Source organism: Saimiri boliviensis, chromosome 1 (genome assembly GCF_048565385.1).
Source record: "Saimiri boliviensis isolate mSaiBol1 chromosome 1, mSaiBol1.pri, whole genome shotgun sequence".
Taxonomy (NCBI): domain Eukaryota; kingdom Metazoa; phylum Chordata; class Mammalia; order Primates; family Cebidae; genus Saimiri; species Saimiri boliviensis.
This window is the reverse complement of record NC_133449.1, coordinates 263,166,659-263,179,372: the sequence shown is the minus strand read 5'-3', so window position 1 is coordinate 263,179,372 and position 12,714 is coordinate 263,166,659. Positions and strand designations below refer to the sequence as shown.

The 12,714-nt window shown below is 35.1% G+C and overlaps 1 protein-coding gene across 1 annotated transcript in view; it reads right to left on the bottom strand.

Annotated features, from left to right (window-relative positions):
• Nucleotides 1-12,714, bottom strand: part of C9 (complement C9) — an 80,485-nt gene that overhangs the window by 21,240 nt on the left and 46,531 nt on the right. Inside the window, exons 7-9 of the mRNA XM_010336655.2 lie at nucleotides 12,392-12,632; nucleotides 9,175-9,303; nucleotides 7,546-7,721 (exon numbers count right to left, since the gene is read on the bottom strand). Coding sequence (XP_010334957.1) covers nucleotides 7,546-7,721; nucleotides 9,175-9,303; nucleotides 12,392-12,632 — 546 coding nt within the window. The remainder of the gene's footprint in view (nucleotides 1-7,545; nucleotides 7,722-9,174; nucleotides 9,304-12,391; nucleotides 12,633-12,714) is intronic.

The window sequence follows — 12,714 nt, the reverse complement described above, 5'->3', positions numbered from 1 at the left end:
TCATGTCCTTTGCAGGGACATGGATGAATCTGGAAACGATCATTCTCAGCAAACTGACACAAGAACACAAAACCAAATACCTCATGATCTCACTCATAGGTGGATGTTGAACAATGAGAAAACATCACACACTGGGGTCTGTTGAAGGGTTGGGGTCTAGGGGAAGGATAGCAGAGGGTAGGGAGATTGGGGAGGGATAACACTGGAAGAAATACCTAATGTAGGTGACAGGAGATGGAGGCAGCAAACCACCATGGCATGTGTATACCTGTGTAACAATCCTGCAAGATCTGCACATGTACCCCAGAAATTAAAGTATAATAAAAAAATAAAATGAGTAAGATTTCAAAAAATTACTAGAAATAAGGAAAGACATTTTAATTGATCAGGAAAATATAATAATTCTAAATTTGTATGCTTTTGGTAATAAGCCTTAAAATATATAAAGCAAAAATTAATCTAACTACAAGAAGAAATAAATATACAAATATAGTGTATATTTATAGATTTCTTAGAATTTTCTATTTAATCAATCATTTTACATGTGGAGAGATAGTATAACTTCTTTCTTGCAGTCCTTACACATTTTATTTATTTTTCTTGATTTATTGCACTGGCTAGGACTTCAAGAGCAATGTTAATTAAAAATGATGAGAGTTAATATTTTTTGTTTATTCCTTATTTTATTGAGACAAAATTTAATATTGTAGATCTAAATATAAAAGCAAAATAATAAAGCTGTTGAAAGATAATACATGGAAACTATCAAGGCCTTGTGGTAGGAAAAGACTTTAATTAGGACATTAAAATCACTAACTATAGTAAATAGAAAGATACATTTAACTACATCAAAATAAAAAACCCTCAACATCATAATCCACAATATGATGCACCGAGAATAACAGAACATTACTTCTGTAGTATCCTTGCCAAATATGCATAATCTTAACCTACTCGAATACTAAATTGGGCATTTGACATGATAACTGACCAGTCCTCATAAAGTGTCAAGGCTGAGAAAGACAAGGAAAGTCTGAAGATCTGTGACAGACTAGAAGACACTAAAGAGATGTGACAACTAAAGGCAATGTGAGACCCTAGACTGGATCCTGAAACAGGAAAAAAAAAGATTAAGAGAAAAACGTGTGAAATCTGTATAAATTTTGCTTTAGCTAATTAGTCTTAATTTTCTGATTTTAATTTTACTATGCTTATGTAAGTTACTAACATTAGGGGCTGTTAGATGAAGCATATAAGTAAATTCTCTCTACTATTTCTGCAATATTAATATCTGTACTATTTGTAGAATTTTGTTGTGTCTAAAATTAGTTCAAAATAAAAAGTATATAAAAGGACATCTGTATCAAAAACACAATTAAAAATAAAATTATTAAGTGGGAGAAGATATTTGCAAAACTTTAGTTGAGAATAGACTCATACATGAAATATATCAAGAACTTCTACAAAGTCAGCACAAGCATTCACCAGTGTAGTCTTTTATGAATTAATATATAGTATATAGGATGCAGATTTCAACAATGTCCTATTTATTTGAAAGAAAGAAACCTCTCACCAACATTGCCACATTGGCACAAACAACATAAGCATGTGGTAGAATTATTTTGATTTTTTTTCCTGATAATTGGTGATTTTGAGCACTTAAAAAATATACCTGTTGGTCATTTGTATGTTTTCTTTTGAGAAATAGCTATTCATATGCTTTGTCCACTTTTTTTTAAAATTAAAATTTAAATTTTTTTTTTTTTTTTTTTTTGGCATTTTAGGTTTTGGGGCATATGTGAAGAACATGCAAGATTGTTGCATAGGTACACATATGGCAATGTGGTTTGCTGCCTTCCTCCCCATCTCCTATATCTGGATATCTGGCATTTCTCCCCACGCTATCTCTCCCCAACTCCCCACCCCCCCCACTGTCCCTCCCCTATTATCCTCCAACAGACCCCAGTGTGTGATGCTCCCCTCCATGTGTCCATGTGTTATTGTTCAACACCCGCCTATGAGTGAGAGCATGCGGTGTTTGATTTTCTGTTCTTGTGTCAGTTTGCTGAGAATGATTGTTTCCAGTTTCATCCATGTCCCTAAAAAGGACACGAACTCATCATTTTTTACAACTGCACAGTATTCCATGGTGTATATGTGCCACATTTTCCCTGTCCAGTCTATTATCGATGGGCATTTTGGTTGGTTCCAAGTCTTTGCTATTGTAAACAGTGTTGCAATGAACATTCATGTGCATGTGTCCTTACAGTAGAATGATTTATAAACCTTTGGATATATACCCAGCAATAGGATTGCTGGGTCAAATGGAATTTCTATTTCTAGGTCCTTGAGGAATTACTACACTGTCTTCCACAATGGTTGAACTAATTTCCACTCCCACCAACAGAGTAAAAGTGTTCCTATTTCTCCACATCCTCTCCAGCATCTGTTGTCCCCAGATTTTTTAATGATCACCATTCTAACAAGTGTGAGATGGTATCTCAATGTAGTTTTGATTTGCATTTCTCTGATGACCAGTGATGATGAGCATTTTTTCATATGTTTGTTGGCCTCATATATGTCTTCTTTTGTAAAGTATCTGCTCATATCCTTCACCCACTTTTGAATGGGCTGTTTTTTTCTTGTAAATCTGTTTTAGTCCTTTGTAGATTCTTGATTATAGCCCTTTGTCAGAAGGGTAGATTGCAAGAATTTTTTCCCATTCTGTTGGTTGCCGATTTACTCTAATGATCGTTTCTTTTGCTGTGCAGAAGCTGTGGAGTTTGATTAGGTCACATTTGTCTATTTTGGCTTTTGTTGCCAATGCTTTTGGTGTTTTGGTCATGAAGTCCTTGCCTATGCCTATGTCCCGAATGGTTTTGCCTAGATTTTCTTCTAGGGTTTTTATGGTGCAATATTTTGATTTTTTTTTTAAAGAAATTCATCTTGTTTTACCCTTCAAGGGAAAGTAAAGGCTCTAATCAATTTGGATTAAATATATAAACAATGTTGGAAGAGTTAAAGATGAAGGACATGCAATGGCAACAGTTTCAGAGGACCTTCAAGTCCTGAAGTTTAAAATTCCATAAGCGGACAAAGGAAAATTAAAATCTACTTTTTGAAGTTTTCCTGAAGGGTTCTATTTTTCTCTGATGAATTTTGACCTTCTATTAAGTAAGAAAATGATTTCACTTTTTCTCCTATACTAGATAATTCTATGTTTCTATCATGTGTTAATACATTTTCAATGGCTGTAATCTACCATAAAAGTGCTAAAATACAAATAAGTTGATAATATTATTTAATATTAAGTAAGTTGAGATTTCCTTCAGACATCCAAAATAAACTATGTATACCAACTATGGTTTGCTGATAGAATGAGTGTTGTTTTTTATCCCTAAATAAGAGAGTTAGAAATGATTTTCACTGGTATTACAATCCTTTAAAATACTAATGTCCTTTAACATCTGGTTCATAACTGCTAAGAGTTACACAATAGAGCAAAAAATGATAGGTTAATTAATTCATGAATTATTACCCCATGTAACCCTGGAAAGAGCTAATACAGCTTAACATAGACATATGAGTGGTTGAGGGAAATGGGAAAGCAAAACTGAGAACAGAAAAAGCAAGCTGGAGGCAAAAGCAACAAAAATGAACCACATTCATGCCAGGAGGACCCATCCATTTGCATGAAGTGAGTCAAAAATTAAGCTATATTTCCTAGTACATTGAGTAAGGCACAGCTGAATTTAATGATCTCATGCATTTCTTACCCAATCAGGTAGAAAAACTCACCTGATTCCCAAGAGAAACAAAATGAGATTAAAGAGTACTATTTCCTATGAGTCTCAAAAAGAGGACATTGCATTACATAACAACTTTTTAGTAAATAAAACAGTAGATTATATTGTTTCTTATAATGGAAAAACAAAACTTAATAGGAAGCCAATATTGTAGCTGTACTCATCTTGCTCTTATTGCTCTAGAGGAAATAACAAACTTTATATCTTCCAGGCAATGTTCAATAAATGTAATTTCTCTTAGCTGACATGTTAATAACAAGTTTGCAGCAGTAGGTTTAAGAGGAAAACAAAACGCAGCTATTTTGTAGAGTTAAACTGTAGAACCACTTGTGGTAACATTTAGGCAAGTTGGCAATAGAATTAATACACTTTCATGGAAGTTGAAGACCATGACAAAAGTCTCTGAAAGAGAGGGCCAGCCTATGTCCTCTGCATGGAGAAGGGCCAAGGAAAGACTCTTGGGCTGGTCTAAGACATTCCTCAAGAAGCGATTTTGGATTTGCCAAAGCAGACAAATGGGGCCTCAAAACCACAGGTTCTACTTAACATGACCCTCGTTACTTTAGTATGGAAAAACATATAATTGTATTAGTATATTTTATAAATTACATTATTTTATAAATTATATATACTATATATTTATAACATATATATTTTACCACTTAGTTTAGTTAGAAAATCTTAGTATTATATTCATACAGCCTTCCAGTTAGAGTGAAACAGCAGCTCCTAGAATAATGTTTCATTCAAGGTCATTTCTTTGTAATACTGAGAAAAAAATCAATTCTCAGCTGGGGTCACTGTCGGTATGGGGAGTTTGACATTCTCTCCATGTTTGTATGGGCTTTCTCTGGTTCTGCTTGTTTCCTCCCACATCCCAGAGATAGTCATGTTAGGCAAATCAGTGTGTCAACATGGTCCTAGTCTGAGTGAGTGTGGGTGTGAGAGTTTGTCTTGTGATGGGATGGTGTCCTGTCCATGGCTGATTAGCTGCTGGGATAGACTGTGGCCACCCCCGACCCTGGACTAGAATAAACAGGTAAATCATTATCAATCTTGTTTTTATTAATCTTTCTTAAATGTATGAATAGCTCACATGTATTTTAAAGTTTAATATTAGAAGTATTTTAGCCTGTATTTAGAAGTTTGGTAATGTTTTTGTGACCAGAAATATGCTACAGGAACTTAACCTATTCATTAGCTTATGGTAAAATTGGTTTTGTTACAGGTCATTTTAGTTAAAGTTGCAGTTTCCAAGAACCTATTGATAATATCAAGTGAGAACTTATAATCAGCTTTCTGGTCTTTCCTCCAAGACAATCTGTTTGCAACATAAATACCTAAATAATGGATTTAATTTGCTACAGAGGATTTGATATTGACCAGTTTATAATTTAGAGTGGGTGGCAAGAGGTTCTAGTAATTCTTTAAAATATTAACTAATATTAATATTAGTTAATAAGATGTGGCCAATTATTTTAATATTAAGACCATCCCCAATGTTTAAACATGTCATCTGCAGACAACAGAATGCTTCAAATTACTGGAAATGAATTAGTGATCATAGATTATATAATTGTCTCCTGGAAATAGCTACGAGTTAACCAAATGCCCACTTTTACTGGAATTAAGAGAGTAAAATAACTTGCCATCAAATTCAAGATTAAATTTAACTATATCTCATGTTTCTTCAGAGATTCAAAAGCCATACAAAGTCAACAAAATTCACAATTTTGCTGTTTGTTCAAATATCTCTACAAGAAGAGAAATTTAAAAAGTGGTCCATAGTGAACTAACTGTAGCTACCATTTCCTTAGGTAGAATATTGATATGAAAAGGCCAGGCTTCCAGTTTATGAAGAAAGAAACTTATGCCAATTTTCTAAATGGAACGCCTACCAATCTGAAAATTTGGAGAAGTAAATGGTTGGTCCCCAAAATGGGATAAACTATATTGTGCATCCAGATAGCAGGACTGCACCAATAAAGTTGGTGAGGGTTTTTGAAGAATTTTAATAAACCTAGTACTAAATATTCAGCAGCTGACTTATTTGAGATTTAAAAAATCATCTCTAGAACATGCTGAACTATTATTAAGACCTCTTCAGAAAACAATCTTGAAATCATACACAGTCGAACTTGCTTTGTAAAGATGAGAAAACAAGCTACTTGGGATGTTCATCTGGATGTAAATATTCACCTAAATTATCCATTTGTTTTTATTTAGGATCTGACAACATAAACTTATTTTACTGAGTTCAAGATAATGAATTTATGTTAAGATTTAAATTCAATAAGATCAAAGGGGCATCTTCTGATTTTAATTTCATATATGACATGCAATTTTCAGCAGGCTTTTTCCCCTTTTCGTCCTACTTTGGGACAAAATATTTTAAGTCATAAATATGTTTGCATATCTATGAATGCTTATATGTCTATAATACAAAGGGAGAATAGATTATAAAAATTCCCAGTTTCTGAGTTCCTTCTTCTCATAAAGGAGATAGTCTTAGTGGTTTCACTCATTCTTTAAAGACAATAAAATAGAATAAAGGAATAAAATTTTCCAATAACTAGTCCTATGAAAATGTCAAAATTTCTGTAACTCAAATTAATCAAACTGAGTAGGGGGCAGTCAAAAATAAACGTGATCTGAGGAAAGCAAATTGTAAAACATTACGGAGAAAATTGAAAGCTATAAAGGAAAGTAGAAGAAAAGTACTTAGTAATGAAAAAAGTATAGAAAAATGCATAACATTTTTAGTTAGCTTGGGGAAGGAAAGATGAGGCTAAATAACATTGTCATTTATATCCTTACAATGATAACACATTTTTTATTCTCTAGGAATAAGCACTTGACTGTAAACTCCCAAAGGATTTGTAAGCTGAAAATGATTACAGTCAAGATAGAAAAAGGAAAAAATTTATTGACCATAAGAATTGTTTATCCTTAGTCTTACTTTCTTGGAGACTTTATTTTTAATAAAGACCCTTAGGCCAGGCATGGGGGCTCACATCTGTAATCCCAGGACTTTAGAAGGCTGGGGCAGGTGGATCACTTGAGGCCATGAGTTCAAGATCAGCCTGCCTAACATTGCAAAATCCTGTCTCTACTAAAAATGAAAAAAAATTAGCTGGATGTGGTGGTGTGCACCTGTAATCCCCGCTACTACAAAGTTGAGGAATGAGAATCACTTGAATCCAGGAGGTGGAGGTTGCAGTGAGCCAAGATCACGCCACTGTACTCCAGCCTGGGTGACATAGTGAGACTCAGTCTCATAAAAAAGAAAGAAAGAAAAAGGAAAAAAATCCTAGTAAACACAATTCTCCTGTGTTAGACATGATAGTGTGACACCGTGGGAAGGCAAGAGCAGCCGGGGAAGACGGGAAGGAACCAGTCATATGTGAGTACCTGTCTTTCTACAGTGTGTGCTGTTATGATCTATATAAGCCTTTTCATTAAATTCTCAGAATAAACATGGACTCCTGGAGAATTCAGTGTTGTAGAGGTCAGAAAACATCACACACCTAGTGAGAGACAGAGACAGGAAGTCAGCCTGGATGGTCTGACTCCACACCATGACTTTCCTCTATGCCACGACTCCTTTTAGGCAAGAGATGGGAGTGTATCTGAATGCTCACATCTCTTTCAGATGAAGCTAACAGTTCATCTGAACCAATATGACATTTAATTAAAAACAAGACACTGTCTTCTATTTGAAAATAAATATGTTTCTTACTTTTTGACTAATGAGAGCAGGAGCATCGTTTATGGAAGAGGCCCAGTTGACAAAGTCAGCAACATCAACCATGGTTCCTCGGAGAAGCTTTTCTTTCAGTTCAAATGCATATTTACTGGTTCCACCTCGTATGAATGAAATAACATCATCTATGAGTTGTTCACTGGTGATGTTTACTGAGGAGAGAAGAAAGATTTAAAGAGAAGCAGTTGTAGTTCTATGGTCAGTTATCAAAATGACACATGATAAACATTTATTGAATCCTTTTAGTAAAATACAGCCTAATGTATTTATTAAATTTCAATTGTAAATATTTTTATGCATTTTTTATCCCAAATCTAAAATGGAAATTTATTTTAGTAGCCAATTATCGATTTCTGTCAAATCTACACATCCCAAATCTATAATAAAAATTATATTAGCAGCCAATTACAGATTTTTATCTTTTAAAAAATAAAAATGATACACATGTTCTGGATACATTGATACAGTCACAGCTCCTCACAAACAAATATGTACAAATGGGAATTAAACCTGACTTTGGGTGTAATATATATTTTCTATTGCAAACTTATCTTCATAATTATATTTGTATAGATTTGCTTTGATATATTTTAACATTACAAAAAGAAGAGTTCAAAAAAGAATAATGTGAAAAGTAAAATTTATTTTCACTCCCACATCCTACCTATCTTTTCCTCAGTGTCTCTCTGTGAATTTTTAAAACTGGAAAGGAATTTCAAGATAATTTTTGTCTTCCCCTCTTCATTTTTATGGAAGAGAAACTGGAAACTTAGAGCGGTAGAATGACTAGCCAGAAATCACACTGTTAGCTTAGGGACCAAATGTAGAAATTACACCATATAATGGCAAATTCAGCTTTTTCCACCCCCTTCATCATTGGTTTCAATAATGAACACGTTATTGGTTGGTTTGCTTTTAAATATATCAGATTTTTCCCCACTTTGGCCTCCTCATTACCAGTTAACTCTTTCTTTAAAGGTGCGTTTCAAGCATTTGTATTTTTAAAATGGTCTCAGGTATTTCTGATTAGAGAAAAGGTTGAGAATTCTAGCACTAATTCATGCTTTTAAATCTTCTAAATATTAACAGTAGGAAGTAATATATGTACCAAACATATTTGTATTTTTGAAAAGGTTAGGCACCGATTTAAAGGTAAGGGTGGATTAGGGATTTCTGTTTAGGTGAAAGGTGGAGTTGGGGCAATGGTTTGGCCTCGTCCTTTGTTAAAGGATGCATGAAGCAATGTCACTTGCTTATTTGGAAGCTTTGTTAAAATTAGAGTGAAGTAAGGAAACTTTTTATGAAGATACTTTTTTAGTATTGCCATGGTAAATATACAAGTCTAAAATGACTGCTGTGTGAATCACATCCCCTAGAGTTGCACACTGTACAACCTGGACAATAGCAATACTGTGACTATATGTCCATGGGCTATCTGTGTTTATAGTGGTTTGAAAACCACTATAAACATAAGATAGTTTTTAAGCACTTTTTATTTTTGCAAACAAAGAGAATAGACAATTAAAAGGGCACATTGCACGAGGGCAGTGCCATTGACATCTACCCAAGGCTTTAAAAGAATCTAACAAGTGAAGCCACACTTACCACTTCTACCATCTCCCCTCTTTATACAATCATTTTTATTAAGTTCACCTCCAACAGAGATTCCAGAGAAACCTACAGATATATCCAGATGATACCCAAGGCATTTCTTTATATCTTTTAGTTCGACACCTGTTTAATGAATTTATTTGAAAAGTATTAGATAATGTCTATCAACATCACAAATAAACTGCTATTTTCAAGAAACATACTTACTTAGGTTCCTATGTACCATTACTGAATTCAAATGCACAGTCATGTCTGTCCTGCTTTGTCCTCACATTAGACTCCAGTGACCTCCTTTTAACTTTGTCAACTTAATGGCAAAGGACACATTAAGTCTACCACACGGTTTAAAGGGATATAGGTCAGACTATGGTGGTTATAGTAAAGTCTTTTATCTGTAATATCATAGAAGAGGGCTAAGAATGTCTAACATATGTTGAATGCTTATCACATATCCAGCATCCTTCTAAGCATTTTGTATGCTTTAACTAATTTAATCCTCACATTGGCCTTATGAAGTAAGTACTATATGGTTCTCATTTTGCAGCTGAAAATATGGAATTGCAGAGCCATTGAATAACCTGCTGATGGCTCATTACTCAACTATTAATGAGCCAAGTTTGCATTTGAACCCAGAGCTGTCTAGCTACTAAGCACTTCCTGTATTAACTTCATAATTTAGTCATGAGATACATCAACATCTCCTGATCCTCTTTGGAAGACTCAGTTTATCTTTAATGTAGCTGATTCATTGCTTTGGATAGATAACTGATGTGTATGGCCACTTTGTTTTGGTCCTATGAATGCTGTTTGGTAGATATTAGTCTTGGAAGCTGACTCACTGTGGTGTGTAGATGCCCAAACAGTTATTAGAAAGAAAAATCCTAATATTTTTTCAAAGTCTATGAGTTATTACCTGTTTCTGTGATTCATAAAAAATATTCCTCTATTTGAGGATAAACAGCCCAGATCACAGTTCACTGACCATGTCAGTTTTTGCCCTTATTTATCATTTGTTATACATGCAAACACACACACATACACACACACACACACACACACACACACACACACACACACACACACACTAATTTGTGATTATTTGTTCTGGGAGCCAAAACACTTTATGAAAAAGGAAAGAAAGAAATTAGGTTAATCACGGGGTTCTACAAGGAGTGTCAGAGGTAGGCATCTGGGGGCATTTAGGCATTTATTCATCTAACAAATATTTCTCATGCACCCACAATTAGAACTTAGGAATTATCAGGTGGCACTTCCCATGGGAAGGGAAGAGACGGGATGAAAATGGAAGACAATAACAGAAATCCAAAATGCTAGATTTCTAACCTTATCCTTAAGAAGTGTGAGGATGGCCGGGCATGGTGGCTCAAGCCTGTAATCCAAGCACTTTGAGAGACTGAGGCAGGTGGATCATGAGGCCAAGAGTTCGAAACCAGCCTGGCCCAGTGAAACCCCATTTCTACTAAAAATACAAACGTTAGCCAGGTGCAGTGGCAGGTGCCTGTAATACCAGTTACTTGGCAGACTGAGGCAGGAGAATTGCTTAAACAGGAGGCAGAGGTTGCAGTGAGCCAAGATTGTGCCAATGCACTCTAGCCTGGGTGATAGAGCAAGACTCCGTCTCAAATGAAAAAAAAGAAGCGTGAGGACTCTGCTTCTGACGATGAGGGTGAAAGATACCTAGGTGACCCTAAGGCCTCAGATTTTTTGCCTTTGCAGTGGACACTTTCATGTTCAGACATCTTAAATTGAGGTGGAGGACATGGCTTGGTCCTCAGGTATTGGCACCGGTAAAACGAAAAAGAGGACTTCCTCTTCAAAGTCACTGGAATTGACCTGATGATCCCTGTTGATCAAGGCCAGAAAGTAAGTAGATTTAAGTGGATAACTCAGAGTTATGCAGGATTAAAGATCTCAGCCTGTGGAGCTTTTTCATCAAAGCAGCTATTAGTCTGAAGATTTCTTTGTGTTTTGATCACCACTCGTGAGCCTTTGTCTTCCCATTTTCAAGTTACTTAAGATACAGTCCTCTTGTGCCCCTCTCCCAATGTGATATCTCCATCAATACAGCTTCCAGATGGAGCTCACAACCACTTCACTATACTGTGGATACAGCCCTGTGAAAGTGTAAGCCAAGTAACGTTGCATTTCAATCCCCCGGGAAAGCTTCCCTCTGCCCAAAACAAGACTGAAGCATCAAGACCAGCTGGTTCTGGCTATGTCACATTTTGTTGTTACCACTGAAGTATTTACTGACCTTGGGGAGAGTATCAGGCTTTTACATCCCAGTTACATTCTACCCTTCACTTAACACCTGACACCTTGATACTCTGACCCCATAAAAGCCATTAAAGTAGTTTTTAGCAACACTTTCTTCCCTAAGAGAAACACCTATAGTTACAAGGACTGAAAGGAGGCATTCTGGTATCTATCGTTTCCTTAAGGAATATTATTACTAGCCATAATAACTCACAACATGAATAATGACAACTTATTAATATAGTCACTTTGCATTTACATTTTTATTAAAAGACTTAAATGAATTCTTTAGGCCAGGCTGATAACTATGTATCAATAAGTCTATATTCCACCTATGACAGACATTGATGATTAACCATGGCTCTTTTCCCCATGATTTCAAGTGTGATCAGAAACCTACTTAACATGAGCCCAATTCAACCACCACCACATAATGGGAAGTGTCATCGCATGAGGTAAAACTAATTTTCCACCCTTGTTTTAAGTTGTTAAATTTATATGATAACATTGCTTCTTCTTTTTCCTCTAAAGGAAAATTTATAACACTATTTTGCCTCTAATATTGAAGTACACTTTGGAGGTAATCGTGATGTGTAAATTGAACTCGTTACTGATTAAGAAATAGGTTATACAAATTATGTCTATACTTTCTTTCACTTTTAGTTTAATATTTCACTGAAAGTACCACCTTATAGTAGATGTGATCGCTCAGCAATGCTGCTGAGTAGAAGATGATCAAGTCAGTTTATTTGAGATGGAAGTCAGTTAGCTATTTCACAGGATTTTAGGTGCCAGACGGCAGGAAGACAGTCCTCTCAAAGGAGCAGGGTACAGGACTTTGTATTCTTAAGACTTTAACCATCGAAAGAGGTTGGTGAACAAAATAATATAGTCAAAACAGTATTTGAAGTCAGAGCTCTATTTCTAGGCATACCTTTCCGGTTCATAGCAGCTTTATCCAAAACATATACTAGTTCATAGAATCCTCCTAGAGATCCAGAGCTACTGTAGTGGGTTCCATAGGTTTCCAAAAAGGCAAAATATTCTCCCTTTTCATAGGTAGTTGGCAAAGCTTTTAGATCATCCACAAATGTTGTTGTGAGCACAACATCACGATTTCTCATTACAAATCTTCCCAGATGAACTTCTCCTTTCACATGCAGAAATATTTTTTCCTTTGTTGTAGAGTAGATGAGGAAAAGAAACATGTGTTTTACTCATCATTTCAAATGAAAAATTATGAAATTTAGAACTTCC